This window comes from Lepisma saccharinum, chromosome 17 (genome assembly GCF_977018435.1).
Source record: "Lepisma saccharinum chromosome 17, izLepSacc3.1, whole genome shotgun sequence".
In the NCBI taxonomy this organism is placed as follows: Eukaryota; Metazoa; Arthropoda; class Insecta; order Zygentoma; family Lepismatidae; genus Lepisma; species Lepisma saccharinum.
In genome coordinates, this window is record NC_139245.1 from 32,385,561 (window position 1) to 32,406,050 (window position 20,490).

Genomic DNA, 20,490 nt, shown 5'->3' on the forward strand with positions numbered 1-20,490 from the left:
GTTGTCAGATAACTGTCCGACTTTCACTAACAAAAGATGGATCAATGCGCTCCGCGAACATGGGATCGAACCCAAGCACACCAGCTACTGGCACCCTAGTGGAAATCTCACTGAGAGACTCATAAAAGATTTGGTGAGGGTCCTGAGCACTTATTGCAACTCCCACCAAAAGGGGTGGGCAGATTATCTGCAGTACGCCATACAATGCTGGAATCTCACGACTCACGGCAGCACAGGGTTCACCCCTTTCCAAATGCATACAGGGAGATGCCCCACAAGGGAAATATGGCGACAACTTGTTCTCGTAAAGACGCATCCAAGGAGCAGCAAATTGGACGGCAAGATAAAGAAGCTGTTCTTGCTCTATGAAGGTCCGGCGAGGGTAGTGAGAAGAGTATCACAAAACGCCTATGCGATAGAGTCTGTTGGAAATGGAAAGTCCTTGGGAACTCAGAACATTAGAAATCTGAAGCCATTTCATCAGCCTCAACAAGGAATGTAAGGCTAAAAATCTGACAGCATGAAATGAAAGAGCATATAAAGGAAAGATATTATTCTTATTCCAAGTTTATGTTTTGTTAATTTTGAAATCGTTAACATTATTTACTCTTATATCTGTCAACCTATTTAGTGGATTTGCTATCTTATTTATTTCATTTACTATTATTCTTATGTAACATTCTTATTTGATTTTGTGTTTTTTTTTATTTCTACTGTATTTCTATGGTAATTATATATATGTACTTAGTTTTGTGTGGTAGTGGTGAAGTATTATTTCATTTGTGGGAATTATCATTTTCTTGTGTATTTAGTTTTGCATTTACTCTCCAACAGTATTTTGAATTTTATGTATGGGATCTAGCATGTAGTAGTATAATGGAAGCATAGATACACATGTTATTAGTATTATGCAATGATGATGTTGTTCACGTTCTACGGAACATATTTAATCAACGCAACGATTTTCAGGATTTAAGTCAGGCGACCAAGGTGGCCACATATTTGTTTATCATTACTTGTGTCAGTGCTTCACTTGAGATCTCTTCAGTCCCAAGTATCGCACTTGGGAGGGGCATAATGTACCTGCATTCAATACGTGCACACTAGTATCAATATATAAATATATCATCTTCTACATTTATTATTATAATCGAACATTCAGCACGTCTCCAAATCTCCGTCAGTTTCAGAGAAGCCAAGCAAAGGTCATTTGCCTTGCCCACAAAAGGCGACGGCTATATTTAGGCTTTCTCTCCCAGAAGCCCCTTTGTCTCCCCAACGTGAAATATTTCCATTCTTCCCTGCAACCAACACCCTCCTCCACGCCAGCCAATAGAAAGTGGACATGGACAAAAACCCCTAACCCATCGGCGTTGAGAATGCAAGTGAGGAATCGGTGTTGACAATTCAAGTGACAAGTGTGTGTCTAGAACTTGTGCTGGAGAATCTGTTGTCGAGAAGCTGCGATAGAAGTGTTGAGGATTTGCCTTAACAAGTCTTTGTCGAGAGGTTGCGCCGAGAGTAGTCCGTGCAAAAATGGTTATACTGAACATCCTGTGTCTAGAAGCCAGTGTCCGTCAATGCTGAGAGCATAGCATTTAACCCTTGATTTACGATGAACAGGATAGTTTTCGTCACAAGATAAACTATTACATATGTAACTGGTCAGTATACAGAAGACAGATGTGAACTGTGACGTGTGCTTCCGCGGCCTGACATATACGTAGGAATCGTCACCGGAGGGCAGTGTGATTGACACCACGGACAGTTGGGAGAACCAGGTTCTGTAACGGCAGACAATGGAGACATCAATACACAGCGCCAGGACATCGGTGTAAGTGTGACCGGAATTGAAATTAGGTGTGGACTTGCAGTTCTCATATCATGTAGAGATTCTTAACATAATACATATTCACATATCACAGTCCATTAATCAAATCGCCATAATTTCATATGCAACCCATCCTTTCCCCCCATCTCAATAGTATTTTTCTATTTGTTTATGTGCACCGTGCAGGTACAGCCGGGCATCGAACCCTGGATGGCTTGTTCCCCAACCGCCTATTGTTCGGCTTCAACCAAGCGGCCCAGGGGGGAAAGAGCTAGCCTGTACGGGCACACCAGGGTTCGATCCCTGGTGGAATAGAACCGGGATTTTTTCCACCTGTTCAAGTGGCTCTGGTGCCCACCCGAGTGGGCACCTGGAGGAAACTCTGGGAGGTAAAGGTGGCTAGGGGCATGGTACTGATCACATCATCCCCACCTTCGGCCGTGAGTGTGGGGCCCTCCATACTCCCTATATGCATGTCTTCTTGGCATGGTGCAAAGAACAAGGGAGCATTTTACTCTTTTACACAAATAGCAAAAAAGATAAACAGAACAACAACTAATGATAAAATTGAAATCAGAAATTGTGTACTTGTGTCGTTTTAAAACAATCAAGTGTGAATCCAATCCAAATGCACCATAGGCATCTTATAAGAATCAGCAAGGAACCACGGTGAAAATATTTCGTAATATTATAATATATATGACAATATACCAGTGTCAACTGAGATTTTCCACAGTAAAGCAAATTTCCTGAAGCTTCAGGTCATCACAGCCTGTTAGCATGAATTTGACTCACTCATAAACATCCACAAAAACTACACAAACAAAAAAAAAATAATGAACTCGTACAATTGTAGGCGAGGAATACAAAATCATATGATTTAAAGGTAGAGGTAACGTATTCCTAACTCACATGATAGCAGCTGGGCTGGTGTCAAGGCTCCGACGATGGCGGGTGACTGAGCAACTGATCTTCAGACGAGCTAGCTCTCTTGCCAATCGAGCAGCTTGATGATGTTGGCCTCCAGCTATGGCAGCTTCCAACCTTCGTAGAAGACGGTTTATGGCCAGTGTGTTCATGTTCAGCTCAGGAGGAGAAGCTTCGAGGTCAGCTATGTAACAAATTAATATTCATAGTGATATGGTGGTCATCAGTTAGCAACACCAAACTATATTAATGTTATGGGACATACACTGTAGATGCAGTGGGATATTGATATATACATGAAATATACTTACGTATCTGTGTAATGGTGTATTTTGAAACTTGTATTGACTGCCGGGAGCCTACCAAGCTGACAACGTGGATGGTGGTCACCAGAATTAATCAAATGAAATAAACTGTTACACGGATATGTAAGTACATTTCATGTGTTTAAAGAAACTAACATTTTATCGGTGCTGTACCACCTTCATCTACTAGTAGAGTATAGATACACGAAAAAAAATGTAAAATTTAATAACAGCTTAAAACTCTGGTAACTCCTAACATATCTTTATGGTAGTAGTTGCAATCATTATATCAAAATCATTGTGGCCAAATTATCAATAACATTAAATTTTGAGAAAGCACTTGCAGAAATTTTAAATCGAGCTATCTACTACCCACGGAAAACCTACAAGGTAGCATAAATTATATCTATCATGATTAGGCAATGTACGACTTGCAAGGCAGTTTGTCATGGAGCACTGACCAGTTCAGACATGAATCACAACATTGGAGACGTTCACCTGAACTGGTTCCATTCAGGGGTGGACTCTCTTTGTATTTCCTGGAGACTTCTTGTTCTGCATAGTGCCATTGTCTGACCTACCTCACTATGCTCTGTCACACTTTACTTAGTAGGCACATATTGTCTATTCATTTAGTCATGATATTCTGAAGTAACACCTGACAAACCAATGCATTCTGAATCACATGCCTACACTTTTACATGTTCTTATGCAACATTCAAAATGTTAAGATCCATGTGCAGAATGTTACATCTGTTTCACACATGGAAGTACATTTTCACAGAATTTTGAACTTTTGTTGTAAGTTAATTTGTGGCACTATGAGTTTTGCATTTCATTCAACAAGATGGTTAATAATGAATAATAGTTCTGAGTGTATTTTCAAGTTTACCGTTATTACCATTTCAATAGAAGCACATAGATTATGTTCACAAACACATACACTATACTATCTTTTTTGGTAATTTTACAACACTTTCAATGTTGCTGTTGAAATACTGAGAAAAAGATTGAAGATAAGTATACTTGTTGGAGGAGTACATAATCTACGAATTTTTATTAATTAAGTCTAAATCAACAACAAATTAGCACAATTACGAAAACATTACAACTAAACTGTAGCTGCAAACAAACTTGACATTCTGTTAGTCTTTTGTAAAACATTTTAGAAATAAAACTGATTCAAAATTCTGAACACAAATGATACCATGCTATGACACTTTTCTTAGTAAAATGTTATTACAATATAATACACAAAACTCAACAACAAATGTTATCATGTAAGATGCAACTTTATGACACAACACAAAAAATGTGTTAGTAAAATGTAGTTTGTTATAGACTAATATCAAATACAAGATTTCAAATATACTTACACTCCTTCATAAGTATGTTATTGTGAACAAATCGAGACTCAAGTTAGGGCCATGCTTCTCTTCTTTCCACGAAATCCACACCATGCTTGGAAATATCATGCTGCACACCATACCTTTGAAGTCCGCCAACCCTTTAGGTTTGGTGAGCTGAGCTGTTAACCGCTCCACCTCACTGTAATCGCTGCTCGCAACAGAACCAGCATCTGATGTAGCTCCGCTCGTCGGTCTCTCATCTCTCACCTCTGCTTTCACAGGTTCAGGACCGCTCCTGCTTGGAGGTATGGGAGAAGGATGTGGCGGAGGCTTGCTCTTGGGGGTATCTTGCGTAGACTCCTGTGTCTTCCCAGATGCTTTGGCGGGTTCAGCAGGATCTTTCCACGAGACATTGTGAGGAGTCCGAGGAGTTTCGTGGCTACTCGAGCTGCCTTCTCTGGAATCTTGCGGACACGGAGACTGCGTCTGTTGAGAAGAGTTAACTTTTCTGACATCACCTGAATGACTAGCATCCTTCAAGACAGATTTCAAGGCCTGACTTACTACTTGTTTCTCTGTTTGAGGGACGGTGCATACTGGGATTGCAACGGGCACAGGGACGTTAGCATACACATGAACAACTGCTTTTACTTCATTGCCAACCTTGGTTGCTTCAATACTTGCAAAATCCTTTGCTCCTATTAACTCAAAAGTTCCCTTTCCAATTCGCGCATCTTTGGAAAGTGACGTGTACAATTTACCACCTTTGATGGCGATGGCTGTTTCTCCAGGCTGGTTCGCACCAGTGATGCCTGCCGATAGCTCTTCAACTGTTATTGGCACCTGCACAGGAGACGAAGCAGTCGGCGGCACTGCTGGTTCAGTTTTACTCCTCCTTGTCCTCGGCATTGGTTGCAGCTTTCTTACAATTCCACTCGTTTGCACTGAGGTCGACACTTTGGCGGGTTTTTCTGGTTCAGTATTTTTGGGGGCCTTTTTCACTATCACCTCTTCATACACAGTCTCCGTCGTTATAAGAAGAGCCTCTGCCACCTGAGAGTTGGATCCACTTGCAAGAACTTTCCCAGAAGTCTCACTTGCAACTTTGAGTTCTGCATATCCATTATGCTGTGCAGTGTCACTCTTTAGCTTTTTGTCCACAATGCCATTTGCCAAGCTTTGTTTATTATCACGTCTCACAGGTTTCTGTGGCACCTTTTTAATAGCTCCAAGTTTCTGAGCATCATTTTGCTTAGTCTCAGTAGTAGCATCCCTGGATTTACGATGTTCTGCAGGCTTATTGGTGCTAGGAATATCTTGCTTGGGTATTACTCTTTCAGATTTGATTTCTGGTTTTGATGCTTCTACAGTAGCTTTTGGTACATCATTAACGGAAGGAGAAGCATGTGGTTTGTGAGGAAGAGAGTTCTTCATTTCCTTCAATATCTCTTTCAGCTTTTGTTTATCTTCATCCGACTGCTTTTTAATCAAGTTGTCATATCTATTTATATCAGTACTTGCACTGGCTTGCATTGCCGATTCCCGTTTTGCATACAAAACATCACCAGCACTTTTTACACCATTATCAACAGGAGGTTTTCTGTCTCTTCCACCAACAGTTAATGGCTTGTTGCAACCAACATCTTTTGTATCAGCTACAGAATGCAGTGCCCTTTCTTGGGAAGGTACTGCAATAGCTTCTTTCACAGTGCTACTAGAAGACTTATTCAGGATCCCAGTAGATGCTACAGCTTTAACTTCACTCTTCTTAACCACAGCATAATTGCTGGCATGGCCATTGCTAATAGAAGGTTGAGATGTTGCTAAGAACTTCTTATGCTCTGTTGAAGTGGAAGCATTTGTTTTAGAAACAGACGCTGTCATCACTGTAATTTCCTGTAACATGCACATTCCGCTGTCCTCCTTTGTATTGACAGACACTGAAACTTTTTCTTGATGTGTTCCTCCACTGTCATTTTTCTTTGCATTTGACTGCTTGGTAGTTACCGGAACAATAACTGCCATACTTTCTGGGAATGAAGTTCTTTGCGTTTCAACAGCTTTACTTTCCACTTTTTTGGAAATGGCACCTTTGGATTTCTGTTGACCCTCTTGCAACACTTTTGTATTAGATGTATCTAAATGCTTTAGTTCCTCATTATTTTTTTGCTTCAATGGTTCTTTGGGAGTTATACCTTTCACTTGATCTGTAGCAGTTATGCCAGAAACGTTATCCAGTATTTTGCTGCCACAAATGACTTCTAGAGCATTTTCTTTAAAATCATCTTCTGTCTTAGAGTTTCGGTTAAAGAATGCAAGCCGTGCTTTTCTTACTTCCTCAAAATCTGGATCCTCTATAATGGATGGCTCCGAGTCTTTCCCAGGGCCTTGTAAAACAGGGACTACCTGGCTCACAACTGCTATTTGTTTCTTGTCATCTTGTTTTGTACGACCACCTATGAAATTTGCTGGCATTGAAGGTATGTCTTTGCCATTATTTTGAGCCTTGTTGGCATTTTGTTTTTCAGGAACAACATTCTGTATCATAGATGTGGCTTTTGCCCGAGTTTCTTCTTCTGAATGGGAGTTTAGTTTAGCTGGAGATTTGTCGTTTACTGATATAACTTTGGAAGGATGTGTGGAAGATACTACATTGCCCTGGTCTTTCAGCATTTCTCCATATTTAGTAGGTGGGCCTTTCATTTCACAATTAACTTGTAGTGGTTTTACAATTTTTGTAGCTGCTGCATTGTCTGTAATTTTATCTGGAGGAGAAACTTTACTAGTACCGTTTTCTAATTTTGCCTCTACATGATGTGTTAACCTCGGTACTTCCTCTCTCGGCACAACTTCATCAACCCCACCTTCAAATACAGTCTTCTCTTCTCGAATAGCAGGTCTCCACATTTCACAAGCGTCGCAAGTTAGCCTCCAGCGTGGATTTTCTAAAGTGCATCTTGGACAAACCCAGATGACAATTGTCTTGGCTTCTTGCAGCGGCTCTGGTTTCGTTGGAGATTCGGCAACAGATGGTTCTGCAGCTTGGATTTTCTTCTCACCCAATGTAGAAGCAGGGGTGCTGAGCACCGAACTTGCAGATTCAGACTGTTCTGCTATTGTGGGGATACTAGGGCTCGGCGAGTGGTGGCGCCTGTAACGATTTGCCTCGTAAATTACCTGAGACTTGGGTTTCTCCTCGATCTCGCTTATTGTCGGTGCTGATGGTCCGGCCATGGATCTTGTTTCAACAATACTTGCTGTCCTGATGGGAGGATCACTATCTTTGATTCCAATAGGGTTGGAATGCTTTTTCTTTGCACCTGGGGAACTTACTGATTCTGTTTTTTCTCCCTTTTGCTTTGTTCCAGCTTGTCGCTCTGCTCCTTTTGATGATTCTCCTCCACCGAATGATAATTTCTTTTCAATCTCTTTTGGAAAAAAACTAGAATTGACAGTTATTCTTGAAACATTGCTTATAGCATTGAACAATGAAATGAGTTCTCTGGTTGTACTTTTCTTCTCAGCTTTTGTTTTGGGAGAGTCATCATTAGATACACTTTCCTGTCGTTGTATCGCTGGTACTTCAGGATACGAATAGTATTTAGCATCTTCTGCAGCTAGAAGAGCTTTCTCACGATTCTGTTCACGCTGAACTATTTCAGCAGCTTCTCTGTCTAGTTCACTAATATTTGCCAGCATGGAAACTTGGGACTTTCTTTTCTCTTTTTCATCCTTTTTCTTCTTATCCTCATTCTTCTTTGCTTCATCACCTCTTACAAGGTTGGAAAATATGTTAAATGTGCTCTCATTTGGGAGTGCAGTACTTGTTCTTGAATATCCAACTTCAGGCATCCATGGTTCTTCTTTTTCCTTCTTTTCCAAACTTTTGAATATTTCTTTCTTACCATAATCTTTGGAAATATTACGTTTGTACCAAGGTCTTGGGGACATTGATGCTTTGTTCTCTGCAGATGCATCTTTACCTACTTTTGGGATGGCCTTGTTTGGCTTTAGAACACCCCGTTCAAGTTTCAATGAATCATTGCACACTACTTCCCTTTTCTCAACAACATTAAGGTTAACATCATCCTCATCATCGGCATCAATATTTCTCCAACCAAGATTTGGACTACCAGGCGGTGAGCTTACGCTTCGTCGTTTCGCCTGGGCTTTGAGCAAGGAAATGTTATTAATGAGCTTCTGTCTCTCCTCTGGAGAGAGTCTTGACACCGAACCCTCTTGATTACTAGCTTGTATTTCTTTGTCTTCTTTCCTCCTTGCATTTTTAGCTCTGCTGTTTGCATCATCGTTTTCCAACTCTTCGTCGTCATACATTGGTGGCCGAGGGGCTCGCCGCTTCTTTCCGAAACTCCCGAAAGGGCTCCTAAACTTGCCAAAAGAGTTGGTTTTGGAATGTTCTTCAGTCTCAGGATAAGCATCTTGATTCTGTAACGGAGGAGGAGGGGCTTTGCGTTTCCCTTTAACATGACAATATGCACCTGCCTTCTTGTCTTTGGCTGATTCACTGTTCGACCGTCTGTGCGACATGTTGTCCAACTTAAAACTTCCAGAATCACCTGCCTTTCTATCACGTAGTTTGTGCTCTAAAGTGCTTGGCAGACTAAGATCATTGTAGTGTTCTTGCTTAACTTCCACAACAGGAGGCGCTGGTGCTTTGCGTTTCTTCCTTCCAAAGGTGGAATTCTTACTTCCCGGAGATTCTTTACCTAATTTTACCTCATTAGTGCTATCACTTTCAGCATGTGGGGTTTCCGGTTGTGGTCTTGCTTCCGTATTCTTTTGCACTCTACTATCTATTATAGTCTTGTCTTTCTCCTTGTTAATCGATATTGCACTTCCGAACAGTCTATACTTCCTCTTGAGAGTGAGGTTCTTGTCCAACTCCCGTATTCTGTCTCTCTGTCGTAATCTTCTTCTGTAAGTGTCTGTCTCGGGACCCACGGAAATTTTCTTCTCTAAGCGAAAAGGTCCCCTGTACAGCTGTCCCGGTACAAAAGCAAAACTGCTGGTAGTACTAACGAGAGTATTTATACTGACGCAGCTTGAGCTTTGACTCTGAAGCTCATCTGCAGGTACCTTCTGCACACCACTCTTAACATAGGTATCATCCTTGCCTTTCCGAAACCACTTAAGGAACGAAAAGAAACCACTTTTCTCCCTCCGGGATATCGAGTTGGTGGAGTATGATGCTGCCGAACCAATGCTCACATTGTCTGCAGCCTTTGAAGTTGGTGCCTCGTTGTTCTTCTGTGAATAAATCACATCCACCACCTCGTCCACTTCTTCCAGCGAAGAATCCAAATTATCAGGTTCAGGGGCATTTACTCTGTCCTCTTTATTTAAATTATTCATCTTCTCTTTTTGCTCCCCAACATTTTCACTTTGCTTTCTCACTTCAGAAGTCTCAAAGTCACTTTTGTTCCCTTCTTCGACTTCGAGGGATTCATTACTCTCATGATGGTCAAGCTGAAATTCTTTGGTAGAGTTTGTCAGAACTGATTCGTAACAACTAAACACATCGGCTGACTCGTAACAGCTTGTCGCATCAAAAGACTCACACACACTGCTTGCTCGGACAGACTCGTAACAGGTTGTGGCTCCAATCGACTCATAACAACTAATGACATCTGCGGAACTTTGGTTCGTCACAGTATCCGCTTCCGGCAAACCGTAGCAGGCACTTTTAAAATCTGCAAAGTCATACAAATCATCGTCTGCATCATACCAATTCTGCGAAACGTACTCGGGTTCTATGTAACTTCTCCTCGTTGCAGGTGTGCTTGAACCATCACTACCGCTTGTTTTTTTAAGAATGCTCTGTGGTCTACACTGGGGTGTACTTTCTTCCAAAGGAACAGCTTGGGAGAGAAGCTTTTGTATCTCTTTTTTCCTTAAAGGTCTTTCCACAGGAGGAGGGATGTTCTGTCCATTAATCACGTGCCGTCTGGTTCTTTCGGTTGTTACAGGCTGAAAACATACGAAGGGCATGTATCAACAAATATTTTTCCATTCACTTCTGAAGCAAGTGGGTTAGTATACCAGCTTGACATGCGACACAGTTTACGTCAAACAATAAACCAAGAGGAAGGCACATTAACTCCCAGTTTGCTTGGAAAAGCAACAGCTCTCGTTTACCCCAACAGCAAGTGTACCTTCTCTTCATTCACTCCAAACAGTACAGGGTATGAAGCGCACCGGAAACACCATGCCTAATATTTTCACTGTACTCCAAGCAAGGATAAAAATGTTTTAATCTCAACAGGTTCTGTCCTATTTATTGAAGCAGTGGCAGTGTGAGTGTATGCACACAGTTTCTCATAAGGGTAGAAATTAAGAAGGGTAGAATTCAAATGGGTTCAAACAAGTAGCATATCAAAACACTAACTGGTTCACATGTAAGGCTACAACAGAAAGGTATTGCATATTGTAACAGTAAAGTGATTAACAGCTTCATTAAAAAAATATGTATCATTGTATATAGCAAAGGCAATCAGTGAATAGAATGTAATCCTTGTGAATTTTGCATAATTGATTTATTTGCAAACAAATAAACAAAAAATAAAACTTCACAATGTTTCAAAACAAGTTTAACAGAAACATAACTAACTGATTTAACTAAAGCAATTTGCAAGGTCAAAATATAAATCATGCACATTCTCAAAATAAAGTCTCTCTTCACAGACACTTTACTATATTGCAAACCAATCTTCATAATACTTTACAAACAGGAAAAGAACTTCAATAAACTTTTTTTTGTGGGGATAATCAAATGGTTACTATATGTACTAGCAAGGTGTGGGATTAGATAAACTGCATATGCCAAATTCATTACAAGTCAAAATACTCAAACCCCTTTTTATTCCCACTACAAAAAAAAACATTTATTATCATGCTTAGATTAATAGTTTCATTACTGCAGACATAATGCAAATAGAACTAATGTATTTTTATGTGGGACAAAAATCAAGGGAACAAGTTCCAATAAAAAAGCAAATCATGTCATTGTCCTATATTCCCATAGAAGCAAACAGTGGAAGCTTTTTAGACAATTCTATGTTATTTTTAAATGTGTACTTTCCTCATGGGTTTTGTCTGTTAATTACATGCCACTACAAGACATTAAAGTTAACTGTGAATGTTAGAAATATTGGGGAGGAGTTAAAAATGATGTTTAACAGAAAAGGAGGAAAGAACATATATTTATATAGGGGAAAAACATGCAAAAGAGAGAATTACCAAGATTTTCACAACACAAAGTAAATAATACACTTTAATTAGATATATTAGCAATATTTTCATGTATAATATAACATACAAGCTAAGATGCAAAATAAATTAGAAAAATATCAGTCTTTAACTGCAAGTAACATTTTCACTCATTTCACTCGTAAAAAATGAAGAAAGGATAATTTCTTCGACGGTAACAAACCAAAAAAGTACAAAAGTTGATTATTTACAGAAATAAATAATACCAAGATCAATCCTATCACACAATTATACTAGTATTACTAACTATAAGTGGAAAGTTTGAGGCTGTACCATAATGGTTCATAATGAGCAATAGCAGGCTAATGTATGTGGTGTTGATTTATATGTTGCAATAATGATCATCTTTATTAATGCAATCAAATTCATTAGTAATTGATTTAGAGGTAAACACATTTTAATTATTAAATCTCCCAGGTTCGATACGCAATGAAGTGGTTCAGACTCCACTAAAAACTATAGGCCCAGCCTTCATTAGCTTATCTGTGCATAACATGGGCTTTAAACAAAAACTCAACCTCTCTTTGTAACCTTAGATCATGATTTTTTTTTTAAAAAAAAGGATGTGTATAATGCTTTTGTACCGGTTTCAAAAATTAAAAAATTGTTTCAATGTACAGGGGATGTCATAAGTAATAGCGTAAACTGACACAGGTGAAAGTGGATGATAATAGAACCAAAAAAGTCTCAGTAAACATGGGTCTGAGAACGAGCCATTTTAGAGATAATCGCGAATGTGTGATTACAAGCTGCCACTGACTTCATTGTTTGTAAACGTAGTCCTAGTTGGTAAAATGCTAATAATGTGTGCAAATGTGTGGTTACAAGCCGTTATTGATTGCATTTTGTAAACACCGAGTGCTTTACTCCTTGCGCGGTCCGAGGTTTGCTCTTTGTTTACAATACAGAACATTTCTGAGAAGTGGCGTTGTACTCAAACAGAAAACTTCCAAGAGGTGGCGTTGCAATCAAACAGAACATTTCTGAGAGGTGACGTTGTATGGATACAATCAGTACACAGTCTAATCGTACTGTGGGAGTCACGTCAGTTGTGCTGGACTGTGTAGTGAAAATGGAACCTTACAGCAACGAAGAGCACATTTTACCAACTAGGACGACGATTACAAACACTGAATATTCACATGTATTTTTAAGAGACACTCTTGCAAATGATTACTGAAGAGTAGCATCAGGAGTTTTAAAGGTGAGGTACTTATGTACAATCTCGGGGTGGGGGATGGGGAGGAATACATTTTTTCATAAGCACCCAAAGTGTACACAATCTATCACAAGTCAAAGGGAAGAATTGACACTTATTGATAATTTAGAAATAAGAACTGGTGGGTATCTGTCACCAATCTGACCAGAATAGTCATACTCTCTTGATCACCGATTGATAATTGTGCTAGGTTCAATTTTAAATTGAACTCAGTGCCTACAAATGGACACACTTTGCAAGTTTTGCCCATCATACCTGAAGTGATGGTAGTTGGGTTGGATATTTTAAGTACACATTATGAGAAATAAGAACAAGTATGTTTGAATAGCAACCATATTATACAATTCTATTGGTCCCAAACATTATTTTCAATAGCAATGGCTGTGTGAAGTTTGTGGATTATGTGTAAATTATTTATTCACATATATTCAAGGACTGCAAAAATTTAGAAGACAATGCATAATAGTTGCATATTTTGACACATATCACCACTTCTATGTCTTGGTTCTAGGTATGAATTGTGGGTAAACATAGATCTTCCATCATCTTTATTCATTCCTTTTATCAAGTCATCATTCATCCCCATCATCGCAATTAACATGGAGGGATAAGAAAGTGACGTAAATTAACCAAAATACAAATATATTTCTATGTTCTTTCCAAAACTTACAAATTTAAGACCCAGCAATGGAAGTTCAGTGTGTCCACCGATTACCTTGCATTTTACGGAACTTAAACCACATTCTTGGACACACAAGAACAAAACACACATTAACCATATGCTTCTGTTAGCAATTTTGTAATGCCGCATTCACTGTGAAACATAATGACCTCTCCATATTCTCACCTTGCCTTCTGGAAGTCCACGAGCAGATTCTGCTGGAGAAACCAAGTGTCCTCGAGCAGGGTAAGTTCCAGCATGAAATGAAGGGCTTTGTTGATTACCTCCATCATTTAGCAAAGGGCTATGATTTGACAAGAAGCCTATAGAAAGAAAGAACAGTACAACAATCTACACATGCTAGCCTGACACATATTCATGCTTAAAATTCACTAGTCCGTTATTCAACCATCTAACATATATGGAAGATAAGATTTCTAATCCAAGTATTCAACAAAATACATCACAATTCTTCACAGACTGCAAAATGATTTTTTTTAGTTGGATGTCATACCACTTTAATTTTGGGAATTCCATCACGAGTTATGTAAGTTCCCTACAAAAACTAATGAATGGATGAGTCATTTACTTGAAGTTTGCTGAACAAATATTAGACATTTAATTTAATTCTAGGATAGAGAAGGGGCCATCAACACCCTCCTTGCAAAGATCCCATACTGAACACTGTAATTGGGCATGTCCCCTACTGTTTTCCAATTAAATAAATAAATAAAGATGTCTGATTAACCAAAAGTTGATAGGGATTGAAGTAATCACTTCCCACTTCCACTCCCTACGGACATATACAATTAAGAGTTCACTCCTCAGGATATCTATAACTTAGCAGCTCTTGAAGTGAAAAATGTTAGCTGGGAGGATTTTTGGTTGAGCATTGAGGTTGATTGGGGGGGGGGGAACTTTGTGAAAATTTTGCTTCCCCACATCCCCCTCACTTCAAGCACTGCAACTAACAATAAATTATGAATCGACATGTCAATCCTTGCAAAATGTCTAAAAGACTAAATGGTGACCACCATCCATTTGTTATCTAAAATTAAGTGATCACCCGAAAACGTATAGAACAGACAATAAACTTTGTCTTTACCTAGTGTGCGGCAGCTGAAAAAAAAAATCATCTGACTCCCGCAAGAGATGGTCCACCACCGAGTTTAATTCCATGAATCACTAAATATTCCCTAAACTAATATGAAAATATGGAATGACACAAAAATAACTTTTCTCATAATTTTTCAATGGGACACACAAAAATGATCAAATTTTTCCCATCAACTTTCAATTCTCACTGGTCAAATACTGTATAACAATTCCATCATGATCATTGTGTGTAAATATTTAGCTGGTTTTAGAAACAGTTATTCAATGTAGTAGTATCTCTACACTTCCTAAGCACTATCTGATGGAAGTGATTCCAAGTTAATAACCAGATAAAATCTGAATAATATTAAAATCTTTCAAGATGAAACAAAATAGTGATAGTAACTCTCAAAAGCTGGGCATGTTCTCTAGAACCTGACCTGATTGTTAACACAAGAAAGCCTCATCTTCATTTGTCAAAAAATATTCTTCACCACCTGAACTGCTAGAACACGTAAGGTGTGCCAGTTTATTTTTCCAAATACATTTCTTCCACAGAAGCTGTTGTTCAATCAAGTAGTCCAGTTTATTCTCAACTTTCCATCAGGGAGTGGGGTGTAAGTTCATATTGGAGGAGGAGGGATGAAGAAAAATTTAGAGCCAAAATAACAATAAATCAATCCTTTCTGAACAATTTTATGGGACTGTTGAGGAAATTTTGCAGTGCTGTTACGGTGTGTGGATAAATCATTGAAGAGGTACCAGGTTTGATTCCTGATAAAGGCACAATTCAGGGATTTGAATTTGACTTTAAACTATACTTGAAGTCTCAATTATGCTATCTAAGCATAAAAAACCACATAAACCACTTTTATAGAAAACTATGTCATTAATGAGTTGCTTTGTGATAAATTGTATTAACAAGAATTCACTCAGGATTGGAAACTAGGTTTTATGTCTATCAGAGAGGCCAATCAGAACTGGATGTACATTTGAAATATATCTTAAAGCAGGCGTCCCCATGGTGTAGGGATTCCGGATTCAATACCCAGTGAAGGCACATAGTGGTTCAGATCACACTTTAAACTGTAGGTCCAGTCCCGATTAGCCTTACTGTGCATAAGTGAACTTAAAAAGGTAACAGTAGTATAAGCCGGAGACACATTAAACTCGTTTGTTTTCAAATAAAAATCATTGCTACTTACCTCATATGCATAGCGGAAGATTTTTCAAGCTGGAAATCACTTTTTTTTCCATGAGAAAAGCTTTATTTTTAACATTATAATCATTTATTGGTCGTTGCTAATTTACAGGCAAAATACGTTGCACGATTCTAAAAAACAATTTCACCGGCTTCAGAAAGTCCTCAAGAACGCAATTCCGTAAGTACTTTTTCATCTTTTCTCCTGTAAATTTTAAGAAATCCGTCTCCGGCTTATACTACTGTTACCCTTAAAAATAGCATTCCATCAATCAATCAATTTGTGTAGGGTTAATGCTGTAAACCCTAGTGGGGGCATATTTCACAATGATTCAGATCAACGTGAAACTGTAGGTCCAGTCCCAATTAGACGGAGCACAAAATGGACTTAAACAAATACACACACAATTGAAATGTACAGCAGTTGAAATGGAAGACCACATAGCCAGTATGCTATCAAAACAATTAATGGCTCGCCCAGGATCTTTGTAATGGATATGACCACACAGAAGGGAGGGGGAGAGGTATGTCTTCCGTTTTTATTAGTCAATCCAATATTTTGCCATGTCTTCCTACATTTGACGTTATTTTAATGCTGGATCAAACAAGAATTATGACACCCACCAAACCCCATGGGGACGTCACTGGAAATAATGTGTTATTCCCAACAGTTACGAGCATAGAGGACAACGACGCTCGAATCCCGGTTTGAGCATGGATGTTCTACGTGAGCGTCCCTTCATCAATTTCATTATATCATCGCTCATTCTCATCTTTACGATTAGTCAACAGTGGCAGAAATTCGAAGTAAAATAAACCAAACCAACAAGTACGAACAACAGTTAAAAAAAAAACAACGTTGTATTATTTATTATAGAACTTATGACGGGATATAGACAATCACGTGACCGCTGTCTCAAACCCGTAAGATGTGCATACCTTGCAGACCGACAATAAAAATACTGGGTAGTTTAAGTATATAATATTACAGACAATAGGAATAATAAAACAAATCATTCTCCCAATTAATTTTCATTTACGAGATAACACGAAAAAATAGGCGCTCAAACGTTAAGTAACAATCTCAATATGCTGCAGATGTCGAACTATTCTAAATATATGCAAACATAAAAATTGTAACAGCTAACTTACATTACAATAGCATTCCTCTTCTTTATTTTTTTCGCAAAACAACTGGAATTCAAAGATTTTCGCCACCAATTCTAACGAAATAAATACGGTTTAATGTTCTGGCAATTTCTGTAAAACTGGACAACGCACTGGGCGGCCAAAATTATTTAATCTCCCCCAGCATGCTGGTACCTTTACAAACAAAACACTGCATACCTAAATAAAATCACAACTTGGCAACATTGGTCAACGGAGTTGCCAATACCACGCTTACCACAAGTACGAAAAGGTATCCCTTCTTCACGTCTCTACTTCACGTGTCCACCTATCCCCTTCTCTACGATACGAGGCAATAAAAATTCTACGAACCAAAATAAAACATTTTTAACATGTACCTGTTACAGTCCTGTCGAACGTTTGAAATCAAGGTAAATAGAAAATTCCACTTGTCTAATAATGAAAAGAAGAAACGTGCATATTGTTGGGAGTGGTGTGTGACTGAGCCGCTTGTAGACAAGACCAGGAGTTCGCCGCCCCGCAATGATCTAATTTTAGCTGCGGTGACGTTCTATCTCCTTTCTTCCTGCTCCCCTGCCAAAACTTCACAACAGAGTTGCTATATACAAAGAAACTTCTTAACGGAGTCATCGGACGCCACTTAAACCATTCATATCGTGTTCAAAGCATCTGGTTATTGTATACAAATTGAATCATCAATGTGGTAATCGTTCGCTCTCATATCCCGCAAAGAATCGTGAACGTTTTTTTAGTTTGTGTTTTCATTTGAAGACTTAAATTGGTAAACGCTGTAAGTGCCATGCTTTATCATGTGGTAAACGCGAAAAGTGGCTGGTAGCCCTCTAAGGAGTTCAAAGGGGGTGTAAAGAGCCACTATTGTGAACGTCCTTACGGGCTTTCCCAACACTTTCCTTTTGGCACGTTTATCACTTTTAGTCCTAATTTTTACTGCGATTTTCTCTCTGGTTAGAAGCGGTCCTGACGAGGGTTACCTGTTTGCATTTGGTTATTTACGTCACTTTCCTTTCATGCGACTGGTCGCGGCAGATGATGAAAGGATAATCGCAAATATATACGAGGGCAGTACACAGAACACAGATCCTATAGAGGATTGCTCTGCGAGTCCAGGCGCCATAACCTCGTTAACCTGCATAAATGCAGTTCAGGGTGTACTGCGCGGAAAAGATATTGGTATTTGACGGCCTCCAGAAAAGTCACTCCTTATACACCCATCATCGACAACTATTCATGTAGTGACGTTCCAGGAATTTTGTAAGGAACAAGAGGTTATGTAATTATTTACAGTAAACAATACATTTCTCCCATCTCTTCCTGCATTTAACATTTTAAAAGAAAATCTATGCCAAAGAGGAGGGCAGTTACAACCCCCTGAACTCCCTCTGGGCACGCCATTTCTTCTGTTCCAAGTGTCGAATTATAATAGGACCCCTGCTTTACAAGAATTGCGCTAAACCAGTGAGTGGGCCCTGTCATAAAGAGCTCCAAATATTTACTTAAAGTTACTCATCACGGGGCTTTTATTACAATATTCATCTTTTTACTGCAATAATAATATTGAAGTGTGAATGATCATCTAGTATTTATATTATGGTTTTGTATTATAAACTTTCCGTCGGCCTCTGTGGCGAAGCGCTAAGACGCCAGGGGTCACGAGTTCGAATCTCGGCCTGAGTGTTCTTTGCGAGTGTCCCTTAATCAAATCACCACTCGTCCTCGCAGTCGCAACGTGTTTATATAATTATCACAAATTACTGTCACTGAAATGCAACTAAGTGTGAAATATATATAATTTTAAGGTTTGACAATAATTTTCCGGGAGGGGGCTGCCCCCCCTTGCCCTCCTGATAAATTGGGAAAATATTACACCAACTTTCATTATGGGATCGAAAACTACGTTTCAAAAATTCTTGAAGCAAACTTTCAGTTTGGTAACTTTCTGGAAATTGAAATGAGAGAAAAAACAAGATAATGGAGCTATCATTCCTGTCGTTTATGAAAATAAAACTGAATCTAGTGGCGTACGAGTCTAGTCGTTGCGGGCAATATTGTTCCCAGTCTCGGCATAATATTATTGCAAGAGCAATTCCCATCTATGCATACTGCATAGTAACTTTTATTATTGTCTAACGACCAGCGTGCGAATTGACGGGGGCATGCCGGGGATCCTCCTCCCCCCCAAACAGAATATTTCATCCCCGGCAAAAGAAAAATTATTTTAATCCCTGCCAGGGATGTTTTTATCTCCCCTTAAAGAAAAATGGGATTGAAAGCTTACCTTTTCTTAACTATGGGACAAAACACCCCTGAAAAATTCATTCATGTCCATTAATGATCCAGCCAGCATTGATTTCCCTGCCGAAAAGTATGCAGCCTTGTGGATTACATTCTGAAATTTACTAACCTCACAGAGCCAAGACAACAGTAGGAGTGTTTGCAAGAAACTTATTAAATTGACATTAAGTTTGAACAAGGAAATAGAAATTTGGTTAAGTTTTCGGTGTTACTAGTTCGACAGCTCTTTTGTGTATGAGTTTGGGTTTTCTTACAATGTAAATATAGTAAGTGTTTCCAAATTACGTGTAAATTTTATAAAATCTAGAGGTGTGGGGGACAGATTTTTTTGGGTCGGGACGGGAAATTCTTTAAATCCCGACAATCGGGACGGGAAAAATTCTCAATTTCCCGACAAAGTCGGAACATTTTCGGGACGGAAAATGTTCGAAATTTACCGAAGCTCTTGAAATCTCGAATTCTACACGTCATTTTCACCTTAAGTGATTGTTTTTGCATTTGTGGTACAAAAACTAACAATTTCCGACAAGTTCCAGACATTTACAATGCAGAAAACGTCGAGAATTAACGACTTTTCAAAATGACCATTCAGTATTTCCCGACTGCTCGGGATCCCGAAAAGTCGGGAAGTCATTTCCCGAAGTTGGGATCGGGACGGGAAATTTCCCGTCCCGATCCCGACTTTTCGGAATTCCGCACACCCCTAATAAAATCTAATGGCTTAGGTTAGAACAAATATTGTAAGGTACACCCAACGGCGAAGTGTCCACCACCATTTTAATTGTGTCTGTATTAGACATTGTGATGACAATGAATTGAAATAATGACGTCAATAACTAAAAAACAATGCCTGCTTCGAACCAACATAGTTCCATTCCTTAAAACAACACACGATGTAGAATAAAAAAGTAATTAAAATAGCGGTGGACAATTTGCCTATCATTATCTTTGCCGTTGACTGTACTTAGAACCGCAAGGCAATAGTTAATTTACTGACTGGTAGGTAACATATACAAATCTCATACCCAAAGAAACTTACCTCCCGAAATGAAATCACAAATACGCCACTGAGTGGGTATCCCCCCCACCAAAGCGAAAAGCTTAATTCGCACAGTGCTAACGACGAACAATAATCTGGTGGTTGGTTGGCCAC

At 39.1% G+C, this 20,490-nt stretch overlaps 1 protein-coding gene across 1 annotated transcript in view; it reads right to left on the bottom strand.

Moving 5' to 3' along the window:
- The window catches only part of LOC146001666 (uncharacterized), a 147,159-nt gene that overhangs the window by 54,602 nt on the left and 72,067 nt on the right, over positions 1-20,490 (bottom strand). The window contains exons 4-6 of the mRNA XM_083139283.1: positions 13,766-13,902; positions 4,553-10,400; positions 2,744-2,942 (exon numbers count right to left, since the gene is read on the bottom strand). Of these exons, the coding sequence (XP_082995409.1) occupies positions 2,744-2,942; positions 4,553-10,400; positions 13,766-13,902 (6,184 nt within the window). The remainder of the gene's footprint in view (positions 1-2,743; positions 2,943-4,552; positions 10,401-13,765; positions 13,903-20,490) is intronic.